The following is a 22,195-nucleotide window of genomic DNA, read 5'->3' as shown; positions in this document are numbered from 1 at the left end:
TAACAATGAGCCACGGTAACTACACCTGGCAGGTAAATTTAGGAGCAACCCTGTCTAAACATCAGGGTGCTACACCTTTTTTGAGCTTCAGGCGACTTGGAGTGGAGATGTGAACCAACTCCATAGTGAATAATAGATTTATTTTTTTTTTTTTCCTACAGCTTCAAGCTACCAAACGCTGAGGTATGAATGGGGCTTTATTGAGAAGAGAGGGGGAATGTTTCTGTAGGTCTGTCTTGTTTCTGTTGTCCTGATACATTCAGGTGAAGTGAGCGTTGTCACCATAGGACAGGAAGCACTCACTTATTCATGCTGAATTGCTGCAACACGGTAGAGCGCACAGGGTTTTACAAGCTTCATTCTGCTGTGTGATGAAGATCTACCGAACGTTCATTCCTGAATATCCAGCACATCATTCATCAGCTCTATATATTTAGAATCCCCAAACTGAGCAGGGACGCAGACTCCCGGGAGATTTCACACTAGTAGACGTGAGATTCCTGTTGATGCTCGTTTGTTTGTCTTGTGTCCCGCAGGAGATGGTACACAGTGCAGGAAGGATTTAGAGCATGTCTCCCATAGTATTTTAATCCCACAGATTCGACATCTCCTGTGCCATAGACTGGCCTTTTAGTTCTCTGATGAGCTCATTCATTTCAAACATTGTCCTGCCTATACAATAGCTTCTTTTTTGTACAGTGCTGTTCCTGCTATATAGCTGCTTTTCCCCAAAGAGAGTGACATTCACCATTTTATTGGCATTCCCGAACACCGATATACTTGCCATTCTTGTGCTATGCTGATATACTTACCATACCTGTAGCTGGGACAAGGGGTGGACAGGAAGGGCAGCTGCCCTGGGCGATCATAGGTTTACTGTAGGGATGGGGGCATTTTCCTTCTGGTACAAGCAGTGGCAGGCCGTCCATGCAAGGGCGCCCCCCCCCCCCCCCCAATCCTTGTGCCCGGCAACTAATCTACATGCAGGGCGCTGCCCGCATGGATTCCAAGGCGGGTTTTTTTTTTTTTTAAGCATGTGATTAGAGCCTGAGGCTCTAATTGGCTTCAAAGAAGGATGAACTCGGGGCGCAGAGTACTGCGCCCTGAACCCGCCCACTTGTGTGACAATAGCAAATTAATATGCGCTATTGTCTTCCTGATTCTCCTGGCCAATCAGGAAGCCCCGATTGGCCAGGGAGTCTTAGGGAATTGCCGCCATCTGTCTACTGTGTGGGGTGTTAGTTTGCCCCCCCCCCCCCAAAAAAAAAGCACCAGCCGCCACTGGTTACAAGGCTGACAGGAGTAGTGACCGTGATTTTGACAAGCAAGAGACTGCTGGGCGTAGGATCCCCTAAGCTTCCACATCATGAAAGGGGGGGTTTGGGGGTGGCACAGTTTGGCATCTTTGCCCTAGACACTGGATGACCTTGTCCCGACACTGCCTGTAGCTACCTAGGGTTGCAATGACATCACTTTGATTATGTGCCAACTATGTTTGTACACAGGGGAGCAGGTCACATTTAACTCCTTATCCGGAGTTGGGTATTCTTCTGAGAGCAGACAGGTAAGTACACTATATTGTCAAAAGTATTGTGACGCCTACCTTTACACGCACATGAACTTTAATGGCATCCCAGTCTTAGTCCGTAGGGTTCAATATTGAGTTGGCCCACCCTTTGCAGCTATAACAGCTTCAACTCTTCTGGGAAAGCTGTCCACAAGGTTTAGGAGTGTGTCTATGGGAATGTTTGACCATTCTCCCAGAAGCTCATTTGTGAGGTCAGGCAGTGTTGTTGTATGAGAAGGCCTGGCTCACAGTCTCCGCTCTAATTCATTCCAAAGGTGTTCTATCAGGTTGAGGTCAGGACTCTGTGCAGGCCAGTCAAGTTCCTCCACCTCAAACTTGCCCATCCATGTCTTTATGGACCTTGCTTGGTGCACTGGTGCGCAGTCGTGTTGGAACAGGAAGGGACCATCCCCAAACTGCTCCCACAAAGTTGCGAGCATGAAATTGTCCAAAATATCTTGGTATGCTGACGCCTTAAGAGTTCCCTTCACTGGAACTAAGGGGCCAAGACAAACTCCTGAAAAACAACCTCACACCATAATTCCCCCTCCACCAAATGATTTGGATCAGTGCACAAAGCAAAGTCCATAAAGACATGGATGAGCGAGTTTGGGGTGGAGGAACGTGACTGGCCTTCAGAGTCCTGACCTCAACCTGATAGAACACTTTTGGAATGAATTAGAGCGGAGACTGAGAGCCAGGCCTTCTCATCCAACATCAGTGCCTGACCTCACAAATGCGCTTCTGGAAGAATGGTCAAACATTCCCATAGACACACTCCTAAACCTTGTGGACAGCCTTCCCAGAAGAGTTGAAGCTGTTATAGCTGCATAGAGTGGGCCAACGCAATATTGAACCCTACAGACTAAGACTGGGATGCCATTAAAGTTCATGTGCGTGTAAAGGCAGGCGTCCCAATACTGTTGAGAATATAGTGTATATGGAGGGCCAGGGGGCTCTTTCCAGAGATGCTGTCACTTTGCACTGCATAGCAAGCTGAGTGTCTTTTTAAACCTTTCCATTCTCTTCTAACTCTGTGGGACTTTATTGGTGAAATCTCTGCACTGAGTTGCCTGGCACGCCTGATGCGCCTTTTTGTTGGAGGATGTAACACAAAAAGGTGTTCAAAACAAAAATTATAAAATGTGTCTTCCAGATCAATCGTCAAAGGTAAAAAGAAAAATTGATAAGGAAGGCGGCAGAATAGATTGATATGTAAGTATATACAAATTGTATAAACCTGACTGAGGCTCTACCTCAACATACCAAACTCTTATATTTTACCAAGAATCATATACTTTTTTATAACCAGACTTTAAAAAAAAAAATCACTAATTACAAAAACATTATTAAAACTAAGATTGGCCCATTATCATTTTAATAGTGTTTCTGTAATTAGTGATCGTTTGCTAATTTTTTTTACAGTTTGGTTATAAAGTATATGATTCTTTAAAATATAGTGCCGAGTTACCTCCCAGGTCCTTGGTTTAACATAAGGTTCTTGGTAAAATACAAGAATTGTGTGTTGACGTAGAGCCTCAGTCAGGTTTGTATGGTTTTATATACTTACAACACAAAACGGTAGTCGAGAAAACCCCAAACGTTCTGGTGGACAGGAACAGGAGTTAGGATTTTGCTGGTTGGGTGCATAAAAGCCAGGACAGGACTCCGTCCGGCAGTCCCCACCTATTAGTAAAGTTTAAAGTGATACTAAACAGACAGGGGGAGGTGAAGCCTCCATCAATCTTTATGTATTACCCCACCCCGATTGTGTTTACCTGGTTAGTGGGCATTGAGAAAGGGGGGAGTGACCCCTATCTTTCCCAGCCTGTCTGGAAGGAAATATAAGCAGGAAGGAGATTCTAGTGCTCTGATGCTAGTCGCATGTTAAAAAAAAACAGCCTTTGGAATAAAAAGTAAAAATAATTATCAATAAACTGTTTTAAACTCTAATACAAATATGAATTTGAAATCAAATCTTTATTATTATATGTGTGGGCAGATTTCAGCCAGTCAGTCTGTGTCACGCCCCTCCAGCCTGTGTCTTAGAATAAGAGGGAGGTGAAGCCTCCATTAATCTATATGTAATACCCCGACCCTATTGTGTTTACCTGGTTAGTGGGCATGGAGGAGGAGAGAGGGAGTGGGCTGTCATTTACCACTGTGTATACGCCCACATGTGTTACTCTATAGTCACAAGGGCTGCTCAGATGTGACGGGGAGGAAATGCTCAACATAGAAACTCACTGAAAACTGAGCATGTGCAGAGCTGTCAACACTGCTCTGCAAAATCCATAGCTGAATTGGGGACATGGACAGAAGGTGGAGATAGAGAACAGCAGGATCAACCAGCTTTTTTTGCAGAATACAGAGAACGAATCTCATTGTGAATGAGTGAGTATGAACAGCATGTAATACACCATTGATTGATCGTTTAGTGACACTTTAAAGTAGCACCAAAAGCCTCATCACTTGTCTTACAGGGCAATAAACAATGGCTTCCGAAAAAGTGTGAAATTATATACATTAGTATCATTTGGGGCCCCACCCTGTGTCTTCCTCTCTGCCACTTACATGCGCTTTGCGTGGGGAGCGTAAGCATTAATCCAAATTACAGGTCATATGATTAACTAACTCGGGACAACATATTTCATAATTCATTGCACCAGCACACATGTATGCTTGCCTATTTATTGAAAAACATTTTCTAAATGTGAGGACACTGCCATATCCACTCCCCTGGAAACTGGAAACACACCTCTGTTCTTCCTTGGAGGAGCAGAGGTAGGTGTGTCTTCAGTGAGTTTTCCTCTCTGAAGGGACAAAAGGGGGCGCCCAATTTTTTTGTTCCATTACAGAGGCTGTTTTCTAGCCTGGGGTGGCTGCCATAAGTGTGCCTGTAGATAACATTACAGGACTATTTGCTTGGGTTGGACTTTTATGGATTTGTGCTTCTTGCCCTGTTAGCGCCGTTTATCTCTTGTGTGTGTTCCTCTCTGGCTACCTGTACAGGTCAGTGCAGGGCAGCGTCCTTACCTTAGGCTGGTCATTGGAGTACGCATGCGCAGGTGGCTCCATGGGACCCAACTAGGGCATGGAGAACCTCAACAGGAAAGCAGGAGCAGTGATAATGAGACTGGACAAAGAAGAAAAAAAAGACAAGCTTTACATGAAATATAAGCATTATTTGTTCAATGTCTGAACTAGTGATGAGCTAAGGTTCAGGGGGAATCCATTTCTGCCTGAACCCACGGGAAGCTATCACAATATCAACCCACTGGCCTTATGAGCTGTGGCCAGGGAATTCCCCACCCCTCTGCTACACATAACAAAGGGATGGGGGTCCTGTTCACATCTTTTACCTAATATGAAAAATTTTGGTCAATGACATTGTGTCCATATTAGGTGAATGATGTCCTCAGCACCCCGCCCTGCAGCTGCACGTAACCAAGGTGAGGATGCCATGACATCATACATCTAATATGGCTGCAATGTTCCGTTGCCTATTGAGCCAATGGCCTGCTATTATGTGACAGTTTTCCAGTTTGGGCCTAATGGGTTTTGGCCTGAACCTTAGCTCATGATTAATCTGGACCTCTGCTACTGTAAGCTTAATATTATTCTAATATCACTTTAACCTTTGGGTGTAGTGATGCTTTAAAGACAAATGTACAACTCTTCTGGAAAAGAAATGCATGATGTGCCCTTGTGCATGTTTGACTTGAGAGGTTCTTCCACAAACTGTGCTTCGATGAAGGTGTGCAGTAAACTGGCTTGGGCCTACCTCAGTATCTGCAAAACAGAAGACAGGAGTCTTGCATAAAGCTTGCTAAAACCCTTGCAGTGTACAGCCGTGGCCAAAAGTTTTGAGAATGACACAAATATTAATTTTCACAAAGTCTGCTGCCTCTGTTTTTAATGATGAAAATTTGCATATACTCCAGAATGTTATGAAGAGTGATCAGATGAATTGCAATTAATTGCAAAGTCCCTCTTTGCCATGAAAATGAACTTAATCCCATTAAAAAAAAAAAAAACATTTCCACTGCATTTCAGCCCTGCCACAAAAGCAATAGCTGACATCATGTCAATGATTCTCTCGTTAACACAGTTGTCAGTGTTGATGAGAACAAGGCTGGAAATCACTCTGTAATGCTGATTGAGCTTTACAAGGAGGGTGGTGCTTGAAATCATTGTTCTTCCTCTGTTAACCATGGTTACCTGCAGGGAAACACATGCAGTCATCATTGCTTTGCACATAAAGGGATTCACAGGCAAGGCTATTGCCGCTACTAAGATTGCACCTAAATTAACCACTTATCAGATGATCAAGAACCTCAATTGTTGTGAAGAAGGCTTCAGGGCACCAGCAAGTCCATCAAGCTCCAGGACCGTCTCCTACAGTTGTTTCAGCTGTGGGATCGGGGCACCACCAGTGCAGAGCTTGCTCGGGAATGACAGCAGGCAGGTGTGAGCCCATCGGCACGCACAGTGAGGAGAAGACTTTTGGAGGATAGTCTGGTGTCAAGAAGGGCAGCAAAGAAGTCACTTCTCTCTAGGAAAAACATCAGTTACAGGCTGATATTCTGCAAAAGCTACAGGGATTGGACTGCTGAGGACTGGGGTAAAGTCATTTTCTCTGATGAATCTTCTTTCCGAATGTTTGGGGCAAATCTTGTCCGGAGAAGAAAAGGTGAGCTTCTACCAGTCCTATGTGATGCCAACAGTAAAGCATCCTGAGGCCATTCATGTGGGGTTGCTTCTCAGCCAATGGAGTGGGCTCACTCAGTTTTGCCTAAGAACACAGCCATGAGTAGAGAATGGTACAAAAACATTGAGAATTTGTGGTCAATCGTCAAGAGGCAGGTGAACAAAAAAAAACCCACAAATTGTGACAAACTCCAAGCATTGATTATGCAAGAATGAGCTGCCATCAGTCAGGATGTGGCCCAGAAGTTTATAGACAGCATGCCAGGGCGAATTGCAGAGGTCTTGAAAAAGAAGAGTCAACACTGCAAATATTGACTCTTTACATAAACTTAATGTAATTGTCAATAACATTGACACTCATGAAATGCTTGTAATTATACATCAGTATACCATAGTAATATCTGACAAAAAGATCTAAAAACACTGAGGCGGCAGACTTTGTGAAAAGTAATATTTGTGTCTTTCTTAAAACTTTTGGCCAGGGCTGTATGTAGTTAATTTTTGGGGTTTTTTTTTGTTTTTCTTAAACAAAATAGGAGTTTTCTTTGAAATGAAGCAGCAGCCCCCGTCCCTTTTTAAATAGATCTCCAATATAAGTTGTGAGTCCTTTTAATGGTTATACCAGACGGTGCAGGCGAGGTGCCCTCAGAAACGAATGGAAGTGCTGAGGAGCTTCTGTGACCTGCTTCTGCCTATCATCACCCGTGAGTTATTGTACAAGGAAGCGGCACAAATGTATCTCTTTCAGGGAGAGAGTCCAGGGACGTGGAGGGGAGACTGACAGGCCAGGGTGTCGTCGTTTTCCCTGCTACTCAAAACAAGGCTCCAATGAACAGGTCTCCTCGCAGAGTCAATAGGTCATCTGCTGGGCTAGTTTTCAGGCCCCCTGTGAATTTCATGCTAAGCTCTAAGTGAAACACTTTAATTTAGACAGGCTGGGCCCGGCTTAATCGGTTTGTTCAGGAGGATATCCACCGTCTCCGCGTCTTCCTGGCCTGTTCCAGCCTCATTCATCAAAGCTCTGCTTTCTCCTCAGCAACCAATCGGGTGCATCCTTCCAACCTTGGGCCTGGGCTTAGATGAATGAATAGAGAGGCCTGAATGGTCATTGTGGCATAGCTCCTACACAGTTCCATTTCGGTCTCTCTGAGAAAAGGAGGCCATTGTGTTTTGTCAAAAGTAATAATGGTATGCAGTAATGATACGTACATCCTTTCCCACGTGCATCACATGACCATGACAAATGGGTCAAATATTTGCCGGTATTATTAGGAGTTAGAGATATTAATGACCCGTTGTCATTGCACGCATTGCTTAAAATCAGGCCACATTACAGCAGGACGCCAATTCCCCAGTGTTTCCAATGAACACAGAGGGCCTACTTACATACATTTGCTAAAATTTGTGGAAGCTGCACGGCACTGTTAAAGAGAATCAATCACTGTGCCAGGCATATGTAAACGTAAAGTGCTTGTAAACCGCAGACATGTAATATGAACAAAGCGTATCCCTCTATAGTGTGTACTAGTATCAATTAAAGGAGAAGTACAGCCAAAGTTGATTTGTGGATCACAGGAGTGCAGTTCGTTCGGCACACCTGTGACCCGTTTTCAGCAGATAGCGGGCTGAAGTCACCTATCCGGTCCAGGCCGAGGCAAGATCGCGACAATGTGGTCGGGATCCACCCACAACCCTGGACCGGCACCTCACTCAGCCTCTCAGCGAGCCTCTGAGAGGCTGAGCCAGCCACTCTTGCCCCCTCCACAGCCCAGCGCTCCAGTAAGCGAGGGGGTGCAGAGAGCCGCAGAATGAGTCACCAGCTCTCTGTTCACGGAGCACTGAGAGCCGAGCGATCAGCGCTGTTTGATTGCTCAGTTATCAGTCTTAGAACCGGAGGGGCACAGATGCAGCATCAGACAGCTGCTGCATCCATGTTGGGAAGTATGACTCTTAAAAAAAAATAAATAAAAAAGAGCACTAAAGCCCCATACACACTATCAGATTTTCTGCTGAGTTTTTCCTTCAGATTTACCAAAACCATATAATATGAGGTCAAACCTTAGGAGTTTCAATGTGTATGCAATCAGGCAGGCACATGGTGTGTATGGGGCTTTAGTGTAATTTCTGTCTGCTGCTTTGTTCCTCTGCTATCTGCATGAATCACTTCTGACAAGTTTTCCTGACACCAAGAGATAAATGGGGATGGGAACAACCCCCAGCTGATTGACAGCCTCAGCTGTGAGCTGTGTGAAGGGGGGGTCTGTCCCTTCCCTCCAATCAGCTCTCAGAGTTCTCCTCACTGAGCTCTGCAGAGTGTAATTCCAACTCCCCACCCCCTTTTTTCTTAATTTTCACACAAGCTTTAAAAATCTGGGCTTCGAACACATGTAGAAGAGAGAAGACTGCAGATAGACAGGTACAACTCATGTAGGAGGATTTGTTTCATCTCTGTATTATCTGAGGTCAGTCACTTCACTGGGTATATGTAAGGGTTTCCAACCACCTTAAAGCTAAAATATATATTTTTGTTTTTTTGAATAGAGTAAGGCTAGCCATACATTATACAATTTTCCTTTAGATTTACCAAAACCATTTAATATGAGGTCAAACCTAAACACTTCCAATTTGTATGCAATCAGGCAGACCCTTGCACTACATGGCTGAAGGTAAATCTAAAGGAAATTGAACAAGAACATTTTTGAATGTATGCCCAGCTTAACCGATTGCCGACCGCTGCACGCCGATATACGTCGGCACAATGGCAGCGGTGGGCAAATGGGCATACCTGTACGTCCCCTTTAATTGGTGTGGTTAGCACGTGCCGCGTACAGCGTGACCGTGCTCGCGGGAACCCGCAGACTCGATGTCCGCCAGTGTCCTGGCGATCGTGTCACGGAGCGGCAGAACGGGGAGATTCCTATGTAAACAAGTTAATTCCCTGTTCTGCCTTGTGTCATGACAGAGATCTACTGCTCCCTGTCATCGAGAGCAGTGATCGCTGTCATGTCAGTGGTAGCCCATCCCCCATACAGTTAGAATCACTCCCTAGGACACACTTAACCCTTTGATCGCCGCCTAGTGTTTAACCCCTTTCCTGCCAGTGTCATTTACACAGTAACAGGGGCGTAACTAGAAATAGCAGGGCCCCATAGCAAAATGTTGTATGGGGCCCCCCTGCAAACAGCCCCCCCCCCCCCCACAACTGCCCTAGTGTCAATGCAGCGTGACCTGTGCCCAATACAGCATGACCTGTGCCCAATACAGCCTGGTCTGCCTGTGCCCCATACAGCCCCACCTATGCAGAGGAAGAGGCAAGCCACCCGGATCAGCAGAGAGCGGGATTGCCCGCTGTAATAGCTTTCATTTGAATTTCCTGTGTTCCCGGGGCTCATCATCACATAGCCCCACCTCTTGGCCCGACGCCTTTGATGACGTCACATGTCCTGCATTGGATCGGCGTTCTGTCCATCAAAGGCACTGGGCTGAAAGGTGGAGCTATGTGACGTGAGCCCCGGGAACACTGGAAGTTCTAATGAAAGCTCCTACATCGGGCGAATCAGCTCTCTTCTGATACGGACAGCTCGCCTCTTCCTTTCCTCTCTCTTCCCCTGGCTGGGAGACTGTGCCGGCGGTGCTCTTATCCTCACTGGGCCCCACTCGGCTGCGGGCCCCATAGCACCCGCATGGGTCGCTATGGTGGTAGTTACGCCCCTGCACAGGTAATGAGTGCATTTTTATAGCACTGATAGCTGTATAAATGACAATGTTCCCAAAATGATGTCAAAAGTGTCTGATGTGTCCGCCATAATGTCGCAGTCACAATAAAAATCGCAGATCACCGCCATTACTAATATAAAAAAAATAATAATAAAACTGACATAAAACTATCCCCTATTTTGTAGACGCTATAACTTTTGCGCAAACCAATCAATATACGCTTATTGCTGCATTTTTTTACCAAAAATATGTAGAAGAATACATATCGGCCTAAACTGAGGAAAAAATTAGTTTTGTTTTATATATTTTTGGGGAATATTTATTATACTAAAAAATATTGCTTTTTTTGCAAAATTGTCGCCCTTTTTTTTGTTTATAGCACAAAAAATAAAAATCGCAGAGGTGATGAAATACCACCAAAAGAAAGCTCTATTTGTGGTGGGAAATAGGACGTCAGCTTTGTTTGGGTGCAAGGTCGCACGACCGCGCAATTGTCAGTTAAAGCGACACAGTACTGAATCGCAAAAAGTGCTCTGGTCTTGTAGGGGGTAAAATCTTCCGGGGCTGAAACGGTTAAGGAAGGATAAGAACCCCTTTTTGGTTTAATTTGCAGTCAGTCTCAACCATTCTCCTGGTGACTATTTTTACTGGGATATCCAAAATGTTAATGATGTCACCAGAACAAGACCTGAGTGGAAATCTTTCCATGGGGACACCTGTTCCAGTGACGGGTATCTGGCCATACACCGATCGAAATGCGAATGTCGACCAGTGTGTGGGCTCCCATGCTTGACAGAAGTCACATGTCAGAAAATTTTCCATTGATCAGTGGCTGCAGCAAATCCAGAAACTGAAGAACTCGGAGAACTTGCAAGCTCCATGCAGTCAGGATAGTGCCCTGGCTGGAACTTGAACCTCTTCCACAATCGCGTGCAGCTACTCTACAATGTAGTTTCCTGCGATATTGCCAAACAAATTGGCATTTTCTCCAATATTCCTTCCAGCAGATGTGGTTTTGCTTGGCAACCATGTCCATCCAGCTGATTTTCAAGGCCCCACTGTAGCACCACAGAACTTGTGATATTCTTTTTAAGGCCTCACTCACACTTGCTTTGATCTTTGAAGACCGATCCGCATTCCAATCTCTCTTCAGAGAGTATTTGACAGGCGGTGAGGAGGCGGTATATCACCTCCTCGCTGCCTGCTTTAACCCCTTGAAGCCTGCACGAGCACACTACAACTTTGTGCATTGAATGCCATTGCAGGGAGCTGGCAGAGCAGTTCACTTGACTGGGTCGCGTTCGGTGGGAGCTACACCTTACCGGAGAATGGAGCATTTTTTAGCAATCTCCTCTTTGTGTCTAGAGGGAGATTGCTCATCAGCTCTTTGTGTGTCAAAAAACTTTTTGATCCTGATGTGTGCAGCTCTGACATCAACATCGTTCTTTAGGTTTTCCATTAATTCATATTCCACAGTACTGGAAGTTAGTTATTACCCTATGCTTTCATTTTCAAGCATTTCTTTTATTTCTTTGTGTTCTTTGTTGGTTGCAACCATGTTTTTTGTCCTTTTTTTTTTTTTGAGTGTTATTTTATTTTATTAAATAAGTGGTTGAGGTCTTCCTAAGTTTCTACAAAGAAAAAACGTATAATCCACATAGCTCCTTTTCTGTATGAACATGGATTCATATGCAGGAATTCCAACACCATCACGAATACCTTGAAAAGCATTGTCTGTACTCCGATCGGCCATAACTTTATGACCACCCAACTAATATTGAGGAGGTCCACCTTTTTGTTGCCTAAACAGCCGCGACCAGTCAAGGCATGGACTCCACTAGACCCCTGAATGCACACTGTGGTATCTGGCACCAAGCCACTAGTAGCAAATCCTTCAAGTCTTGTAAGTTGTGAGGTGGAGCCTCCATGGATTAGACCCTTTTTTTCCAGCACATCCCAGAGATGCTCAATTGGATTGAATTTGGAGGCCAGATCAACACCTCAGACTCATTGTTGTTTTCCTCACACCAATCTTGAACCATTTTTGCAGTGTGGCAGGGCGTATTATCCTTCTGAAAGAGGCCACTGCCATCAGGGAATACCATTTCCATGAACAGTTACTTGGTCAGCAACAATGTTTAGGTAGGTGGTGGTGTCAAATAACATTCACATAAATGGCAGGACCCAAGGTTTCCCTGCAGATCATTGCCCAAACCATCACACTGCCTCAGCCTGCTTGCCTTTCTACCATACTGCATCCTAGTGCCACCTCTTCCCCAGGTAAGTAATGCACCCAGATGTAAAAGAAAACGTGATTCATCAGACTAGGCCACCTTTTTCCATTGCTCTGTGATCCATTTCTGATGCTGAAGTGCCCATTGTAGGCGCTTTTGGCTGCGGATACGGGTCTGCATTGGCACCTTGACCGGTCTGGGGCTATGCAGCCCCATACACAACAAACTGCGATGCCAATTTTTTTCTATTTTCAACACATCAAGTTCCAGGATAACATGTTTACTTGCTGCCTAATATATTCCACCCACTTTCAGATGTCATTGTAACTAGATAATCGGTGGTGTTCATTTTACCTGTCAGTGGTCAGGAAGTTATGGCTGATGTATAGATATTGAACAGCATTGGAACACATCCTTGGTGAACCTCTCTTTCTACTGTTATCGCATGTTTTCATTTGTCATACACTATAACCTTTAACATGTTAAAATAATACCTGTGATTCTGCCAATAAGGTTCATGGAAATATAAAAAAATATTTTTTATAAATGGCCGGGAAGGGGCAGTGAAAATTGTAGTGTTCCCTCACATAGGTGGTCAGTGAAATGTGTCCATTTATATTGATGGTCAGTGGGAAGAATGTTCCTTACATCAGTGGTCATTAGACAGAATGTCCCTCACATTGGTGGATATTAGAAAGAATGCTCCTTACAGTGGTGGTCAGTGCGAATAAGGCTCCTTACATTGGTGGCCATTAGAAAGAATGCCCCTTACATTGGTGGCCATTAGAAAGAACGCCCCTTACGTTGGTGGCCATTAGGAAGAATGCAAGAATGCCCCTTACGTTGGTGGCCATTAGGAAGAATTCTCCTTACGTTGGTGGCCATTAGGAAGAATGCCCCTTACGTTGGTGGCCATTAGGAAGAATGCCCCTTATGTTGGTGGCCATTAGGAAGAATGCACCTTACGTTGGTGGCCATTAGGAAGAATGCCCCTTACGTTGGTGGCCATTAGGAAGAATGCACCTTACGTTGGTGGCCATTAGGAAGAATGCCCCTTACGTTGGTGGCCATTAGGAAGAATTCCCCTTACGTTGGTGGCCATTAGAAAGAATGCACCTTACGTTGGTGGCCATTAGGAAGAATGCCCCTTACGTTGGTGGCCATAAGGAAGAATGCCCCTTGCGTTGCTGGCCATTAGGAAGAATGCCCTCTACGTTGCTGGCCATTAGGAAGAATGCCCCTTACATTGGTGGCCATTAGGAAGAATGCCCCTTACATTAATGGCCACTTGAAGCGATGTCCCTTTACAGCTAAAAAGATACCTGGAATCAGTAGTTACACATCCAACTGAAATTGCTCAAGAAACCCCTAGCAAACTCTGGTTGATAAAACCAGCGCTACAATATTCCCCTTTTGCTTTTATATAACCGGAAGTATTATGATTTGTACAGAGCGGAAGCCCTTGGTGCATTTGGAGAGTGGTGGTAAGGGTGAGTAGAGACAACTTCTCCCTAATTTTATGAATTTGCTGTCGTCCTCCTATATTTTCCTCAAAATACTAAACATAAACTCAGCATGTTGTATTGTACACGGCCATCTTTGGATGAAATGAGTGGGGAAATTGTTCAGAGGAACCTTCTAAACAGGCTGTGTCTGAATTATTTCCCAGGAACTTTAACCTTCAGAAATCAGGCCGCTAACTGTACGTGTTCTATATTGCAGGAGGCAGCAGAAATCACAAGGAGGGAACAAGCCGGCCCAAAACAACGAGCAGCAACCAGCTACTGCCAAACACAACAGCAGGGAGAACCAGAAGCAGTACCAAGGAAGCCAAGCGCCGCACTCCTCAGGCAAGCAAGGTCACCACGGTTACAGTCAAAACCGCAGATGGCACCACAACCAGAAGCATCCGCCAAATGACAAAGACTCTCAGAAACATGGCAAAGAGACGGACAGCCTGAAGATCGAGGATACCACCGTTTGCACAGTACACATCCCGCTAGAAGTACAGCGCAGCCCAGAAACCATACAGGAACAGCCGCAGCAGACCAGGACGCCAGAGTCCGAGGCCAAAAGGAAAGACAGTATTCAGAGCAAAGAGCTCGACAGGCCTAAGGTGACTCTGCTCCAGTCCTCAAAAGATCGGCTACGGAGACGGCTAAGAGAGAAGGTAAGGTCTTGCAGCACCTGTATGGGTTAAATAATTGCAGTACCTAAACCTTATTTAAAGTTACAGTTTATTTTGTATACATCATTACTTAGGCTGGCCATTTATGAGTCATTTTTGCTTTGTTCAACCAGCGGGTTAAATAAAAGAAAATGACTCTCAAATGACCCATCCACATCCCTCCCGCTGCTCTATTGTATTCTGACAGTGGGGAGACTTTCCTGGAATCAGAATACACAGATTAGCACCACCAGCTATACCCAGCGGCACTGATCAAGAGAACATTTTCCAGCAGGCTGGTTGTACCCAAGTCGATCCATAGATTGACTTGGGTACAACCAGCCTGTCCATACTTGGATCGAAATTCAGGCGGTCCCTGCTGAACTGGACAAATTTCAATCCATGTATGGCCAGCTTTAGAGCTTTTAGTGCTTCTCTATGCAAATCGTGGCTGGTAGGAGGGGCTGGCAGAACGTTGTACATAGCTTTCTGAAAACATCACAGCAGCCTGCCTCAGTACTCCTCTTGAGAATTGTGCCGTCAGGCATGGTCCACTGTCACCATCAGGAAACTGGTTCAAAGCAATGATGTGCAGCCTGTGCTGAAGTGGAATGCATAATAAACAAGAAGTGGCTGAAAGAGGCTCGAGATCTGCAGCCCTGAGATTCTAAAAATCTGGTGCTTTAGCAGACTAAATGTAATCCAGTTAGTAATTTAAACTTTAAAGTGTTTTTAAGGTGCAGATATTCCTAAAAGTGGTTCTAAAGGCTGGAAGTTTTTTTATTTTAATGCATTCTACGCATGAAGGTAAAAAAAAAAAAACTTCAGTGTGCAGGTGCCCCCGCAGCCACCCCCAATACTTACCTAAGCCCAATCTAGATCCAGCGTTGTGCACGAGAGCAGCGGCTCTCCTGGTCTCTCTCTCCTCATTGGCTAAGATGCAGCAGTAGGAACCATTGGCTCCCGCGGCTGTCAATCACAGCCAGGGAAGAGGGAGTCTATGGCTGAGCCACGCAATCTGTCTTATGGACACAAAGAGCCGGCTCGGGAGTGAGCATGCACAAGTACCCCCATAGCAAGCAGCTTGCTGTGTGGGCACTCGGCAAGAGGGAGGGGCCCAGAGGGCCCACGGGGGACCCGCGAGCAGCAGGATCAGGGCTGCTCTGTACAAAACCATTGCATAGAGGTGATAAGTATGACATGTTTGTTTTTTTTGTTTTTTTAAAATATCCTTTACAAATGCTTTAAGCCCTGGTTCACATTGATGCAAATTGGCATGTCAAATCGGCGGCAATTTCAGCACTAGAATCGGTGTGACATCGGCCGATCGGTGCGACGCCACACTTGCAGCACCGCACCGATGCCCAAAAGTAGTTTCTGTACTACTTTTGGCGATTTTGGGGTGCGATTTCCATTGACATCTGTGCAGAAATTCGCACAGATATCTCTGAAATGGACCCTGAAGTCGGGACTGACATGCGGGAATGAAATTGTGCGGGTTCAGCTGAACTCGATCGATTTCATTCCCGCAGTCAATGTGAACCTAGGCTCACAAGCTTTAAATCTCGTTGACCTCTGTAGCTGCAGACACTGTGGAAAAACTTATCTTCAACAGTGACACAGCTCCTCTATCCTCTTTTTTTTCTTTTTTTCTGGCAGCAGGGACTGTGTACCGTGCCAGCCTTCTAACATGTACAATTGTGCTTTTAAGCTGTTAGAAAGCAACTGAAAACTGAGCTGAGTCTCTGTTGTCAGCTCTGCCTAGTTCTTCCTCGTGGACCACAGAACATCTCCTCTTTATGTTATGAATATTAGAAGAGGGAAGATGTTCTGTAGTCCTGTATAGAGGAATTAGACAGAGCTGATTAAACTATCTGGGATTTTGGTGAAGCAGTGGCATTATGTTGCCAGCTGTGGGTCAGATGCTCAGTGCATTTCTGAAAGGATCAACAGGTATTAACGGGTACTTGCTTTATTTTAAACAGACACTGCCACCTTGTCCATGCAGAGCAAAATTAAAGTGTCTCTGCAAAGGGAATGCCTTGATCACCCTATACTCACCTTACCCGTTCATCCTCGCAACTCCTTGCTGCTTTTTAGCAGCTCTGAAATCAGCTGTTTGGGCAACCTGGGGGAGCAGTGACATCACCCCCCCCCCAAGTCATGTCATTGGCTGCTAGGCAGGGCACCTTCACAGGGGAGAAGGTCACATGCTCATCCATACCCCAAAGTTTTGGTATTCTTGCAGGCTGTGGAGGAGCTGCAAGAGAGTGTAGGTAAAGTAAAAGTTATAAAGGGGTTGGAGGATGACATTTGCAGAGACACTCTGCTGTTCTTAGGCGAGGAGACAATGGGGTGGATTTACTAAAATTGGAGAGTGCAAAATCTGATGTAGCTCTGCATGGTAGCCAATCAGCTTGTAACTTCAGCTTGTACAATTAAGGTTTGACAAAAAATACTGCAAGCTGATCGGTTTCTCTGCACAGCTGCACCAGATTTCTGCGTCTCCGGTTTTAGCAAATCAACCCCACAGTCTCTTTAACACCTTCCCGCGGGTTCATTTGCCAGGAGGGCGTACATGGACGTCCTCCCGTGATCGCACTGCCCGCGCGCCCCCTGCGGAGTGCTTTGTGATCCCTTGGACTCAGCTGATCACAGATCGGGGTAAAGGACAAATCGCAGCAGCCCTTTACCACGTGATCAGCTGTGTCCAATGACCGCTTATCACGGAAGTAAACATCAGTGTCACCTATCAGTGCTGCCTATCAGAGCCCATTAGTGTGCCGCCTGTCGGAGCCCATTAGTGTGCCGCCTGTCGGAGCCTATTAGTGTGCCGCCTGTCGGAGCCCATTAGTGTGCCGCCTGTCGGAGCCCATTAGTGTGCCGCCTGTCGGAGCCCATTAGTGTGCCGCCTGTCGGAGCCCATTAGTGTGCCGCCTGTCGGAGCCCATTAGTGTGCCGCCTGTCGGAGCCCACTAGTGTGCCGCCTGTCGGAGCCCACTAGTGTGCCGCCTGTCGGAGCCCACTAGTGTGCCGCCTGTCGGAGCCCACTAGTGTGCCGCCTGTGGGAGCCCACTAGTGTTCCGCCTGTGGGAGCCCACTAGTGTGCCGCCTGTGGGAGCCCACTAGTGTGCCGCCTGTGGGAGCCCACTAGTGTGCCGCCTGTGGGAGCCCACTAGTGTGCCGCCTGTCGGAGCCCATTAGTGTGCCGCCTGTCGGAGCCCATTAGTGTGCCGCCTGTCGGAGCCCATTAGTGTGCCGCCTGTCGGAGCCCATTAGTGTGCCGCCTGTCGGAGCCCATTAGTGTGCCGCCTGTCAGAGCCCACCAGTGCAGCCTCATCAGCGCACATCAGTGAGGGAGAAAAATCACCTGTTTGCAAAATTGTATAACAAACTATGAAAAATGTTTTTATTTTTTTCAAAATTTTCAATCTTTTTTCGTTTAACAAGAAATTAAAAAAAAAACAGAGGTGATTAAATACCACCAAAAGAAAGCTTTATTTGTGTAAAAAAAAAATGATAAAAATTTCATATGGTACAGTGTTGCATGACCGCGCAATTGTCATTCAAAGTGTGACAGCTCTGAAAATTGGCCTAGGCAGGAAGGGGGTAAAAGTGCCCAGTAGGCAAGTGGTTAAAGAAACAAAACATAGTGAAATATGCTGCATAGAGAAATGTATTGCTGAGATTTACTGAATATTTTTTAATTTTTTTTTTGCTTAGACATACTCTTAATGAATTATTTCACAGTGACACGCGTATTCGGAGCAAGCCAAGAACGTGTGATGTTATGCACAGATATCTGGCAGAAAGCAGTCAGAGGATATTATGTATATAATCTTATTTCGGTTCTTATGAAAAGTAGCCAGCAATTACCTATAATCAGATCTAGGAGCCGAGGACGCCGAACATTTCAGCCGCTTAGCTGGCAGATGTGCCGCTGAAACGTCTTAGATGCTTTAATTTGCAGCTCCTGGTTTAATAATCATCGCTGCTTTTTCTCATCAGGCCTTCACTTTGAAAGTAGTCCAAGGCTGTGCAGAACCGGAGTTTATAGGGGCTCATTTATCAAACCTGGCACAAAGGGAACGTAATGTTGTCCTGAGGAACGGATGAGCAGCTTGAGCAATTTTACCAACCTGACGACGAAAAATGTCAGGTGGAATCAGAATGATATAAGAATCCTGTCCGTTTTGCTTCGCACTGAGAATTGTCCGAGCTTTGGTGGTGTCATTGGAACACTCTCTCTTTGGCATAACCGAATTCGGTGAAGTGTTGTAAGAAGTGACGAGTTTTTATTTTTCTGGGGTTCCAAGATCTCTGTAGATCAGCCGGTAGGCAGGTGCAGTCTATTTTCTCCACTGCCGGTGGCATTCATCCACAGCGGCAGTGTAGGTGGAGGAGGAAGCCGAGAGGAACCTCCTGCTTCTATGGTTTCCTCGGTCACAGAGGGGCATCATCCAATTGGTTGCTGGCGCCCTATTTGACTTTGGCACTCATCTTGGTCAGGCAGAGTCTATTTATGACCCTTACTCCTGGGGTTTGGCGTGCATTTTGCGTGTGGCTAGAGTAGGGAACAGGTCACTCGTCTGTCAGGGACAGTGCTTGACATCAGGGAGAGGTTCTAGATGAGTGGAGGAAGTGCAGGGACACTCCATTCTAACTGGAAGTCTCTCTACTTGGGTACGAACCGGCCAGGCCACCTTCTTCCTCCTCGGAATGTCTTAGACCTTCTGCAACTGGACTATGAGTGTTTCTGTGGTCGCAGCATGCTGCATTCACCCACAAGCCTTCTTAAATAAGGGTTCTTGGAACACTAGGGTTCCTTCAGAGGTTCCTAGGGAGCAGTGATAGTTTGATCTTATGCCTGATGGTGCCTGCATACTGTAGCTCAAGGGCTGGGTTCTATGGAACACTAAGGTTCCCACGGATGTTGCTGGGACTTCTTGAGCAGTGGTGAATTGATATCCTGCCTGATGGTGCCTGCATTCTGTAATTTAATGGATGGGTTCTGTAGAACACTGACGGCTACTAATAGTCTGTACCAGAAGCTTATGTGACAAGGTGACAACGCAGCAGTACAGTTGGGAGGCAGGGACAGTGCATTGTCACCTTATAACAGGAAGAGCCTGAACAAGGACCTTCATGACAGAATCACCAGGTATTATTTGTTTGCCGACCATGCGCTCGCCCACCCAGCTGTGGCTCCAGCACATGCCGATCAGCAGTTCCTGGCCAATGATTTATGGCCGGGACCCCCAGGAAAGAGCTTTGTGTATGCTAACAAACAGCGCAAAGCTCTCTTCTGACAGTGGCGATGTGCCAGGTTTTGTTATAAATAAACCTTTTCTTTTATTTTAGGGGGTAAAAGGTCAAGAATCACTTTAACATCCGAGCAGGTTAGATTCGATTTTAGCAGATCTTGGTTGCTAGTTGGTCGCCTTCAATCAAACTTGTTCTGTAATGTTGAAGATCTTTTGTAGGTTCTCCAAGCCACTTTTTAGCTCCAGTGAGGAAGATACTCCAGCACTGCACTGCCGAAAAAATTTGTTAGTTTTCCTTTTTTTTCCTTCGTTTTTCGGGTCATTTGTTATGATCGAAATTCGCTATTTCGAATAAATTCGTAATTTCGGAAAAATTTGAATTCGTTATGTTCCATTCGTTTGGATGCGGTATTCATAAATGCAGAAATCCGGAAATGCAGAAATCCAAAATAATAACACACTAAATAATAATAACTAAACTATTACTTTTATAGGTATTGGACTTTCCTTTCAAATTTGGCTGTTTAGGAACGTAACGAATACGAATTTATCCAAAGTTACGAAGTATCCGAAATAAAGAATGGTGCGTCGAAATGAACGTAATGAATTAATAATAATAAATAATAAGAAGAAAAGTATTATTATTTATTTATTATTAATTCGTTGCGTTCTATTCGTTTAGATGCGGCATTCGTTGTTTCAGATCATTCGGATACATTCGTTTTAGTTACATTCACTAACAGCCAAATTTAAAAAGGCAATTTCAATACCTATAATTTAATAGTTAGTAATAGTTACTTAGCTTTTTCAGATTATCTGATTTTCGGATTTTCATTCTTATTTTCGGATTTACGAATTTTCGAATTTCGGCGAAAAACTAATTTGAAACGAATTGCACATGTCTGCTGTTCAGTCTTCTAGGATCTGGACACCAAGGATGGGATGGGTGGTTTCACAACTTTCACACCTCCGAACCTGTACATGGACAATGAACATCTGCCTTGGTATGTTCCATAAGGAGTGGACTTTAGCTCCGAAAGTTTTTACCGCCTTCATGACCAGGCCATTTTTAGCTATTTGGCACTGCGTTACTTTAACTGACAATTGTGCGGTCATGCAATGCTGTGCCCACCCAAAATTGATATCACTTCTTTCATACAAATAGAGCTTTCTTTTGGTAGTATTCGATCACCTCTGGGTTTTTTTATTTCTTTGAGCTATAAACGAAAAAGGACCGTCAATTTTGAAAAAAAAAAAAAAACTATTTTTTTACTTTCTGCTATAAAACAAATCCCATTTAAAAAAAAAATAAAAATCAAATTTCTTAATATATTTAGGCCAAAATGTATTCTGCTACATGTCTTTGATTTAAAAAAAAAAAAAAAACAAATCACACTTGGTAATCATACAGTGATAACACTTGGATTTTTTTTTTTTTTTTAATCAAAGACATGTAGCAGAATACATTTTGGCCTAAATATATTAAGAGATTTGATTTTTGATTCATTTATTGTAAAAGTTATAGCGCCTACAAACTGTGTTGTGTGTGTGTGTGTGTATATAGAGGAATTTTTATTCATTTTAAATTTTTTTTTATATACTACCGTAGTAAAGACGGCAACCAGCGACTTTTAACAGGACTGCGATAGTTCAACAGGCAATCTGACAATAACTGACGCTGTGGGGAACTAACTGCCACGGACATCACCAGGGACACTATTAGAGTAATCCGTGCTAATAATATGCACTGTCACTGTACTAATGACATTGGGCAGGAAAGGTTAACACATAGGGCAATCAAGGAGTTTGCCCAACAATGCGTGTGTACAGTGTGCTGCTTTTACTGGGGATTTATTTGTTTTCATTCCTAGCTTGGCAGGGAATGAACAAACACCGAGATCCCCTGCCACTGAACACAGGTCTGTGTTGTTTACATTCACAGAGCTATGTTCGGGGAAGCTCAGAGCCGATCACAGGGTGGCGGCGGTTAATCATTGGCCGGGACCCGGTGATCGGCATGTGCTGTGACGAAGCACAGCAGGGCGGGCACGCACCCCTGCCTACCCGGAGAGTCAGAGTCACATATATATATATATATATGTGTGTGTGTGTGTGTGTGTGTGTGTGTGTGTGTGTGTGTATATGTATGTGTGTGTGTGTATATGTATGTGTGTGTGTGTATATATATATATATATATATATATATATATATATATATATATATATATATATATATATATATATATATAAAATCTGTGCAGCCGGCCCGCAATGTAGCAGTAAAGCTACAGTGCACGGTTGGGAAGTGGTGAAGGTCTGTGCCCCCCCCATGTGGCTAGAAATGCTGGAGGATCTCCCTGACACTCATCACAACTGAAGAAGTTGTTTGGAGAAGCTCTGAAACCCTCTCCAATGTTACATAACAAGTCCAGTTAAATGTGACTACTATGACCCGGATAAATAAGAACCTTCGCTGACCTTTTCTCATTACCTCGGTCTCGGTTCCGGGGTTATGGTCTTCTGATTTTTCTTGGTT

The 22,195-nt window shown here is 44.8% G+C and overlaps 1 protein-coding gene across 2 annotated transcripts in view; it reads left to right on the top strand.

The window, feature by feature from the left end:
• The window catches only part of CTIF (cap binding complex dependent translation initiation factor), a 354,845-nt gene that overhangs the window by 222,617 nt on the left and 110,033 nt on the right, over window positions 1-22,195 (top strand). For both annotated transcript variants that reach the window (XM_073619271.1, XM_073619262.1), the window contains exon 9: window positions 13,951-14,398. In XM_073619271.1, coding sequence (XP_073475372.1) covers window positions 13,951-14,398 — 448 coding nt within the window. The remainder of the gene's footprint in view (window positions 1-13,950; window positions 14,399-22,195) is intronic.

Source organism: Aquarana catesbeiana, linkage group LG01, assembly GCF_042186555.1.
Source record: "Aquarana catesbeiana isolate 2022-GZ linkage group LG01, ASM4218655v1, whole genome shotgun sequence".
In the NCBI taxonomy this organism is placed as follows: Eukaryota; Metazoa; Chordata; class Amphibia; order Anura; family Ranidae; genus Aquarana; species Aquarana catesbeiana.
Note: the sequence above shows the minus strand (reverse complement) of the source record. Positions and strands in the feature narration are given on the sequence as shown.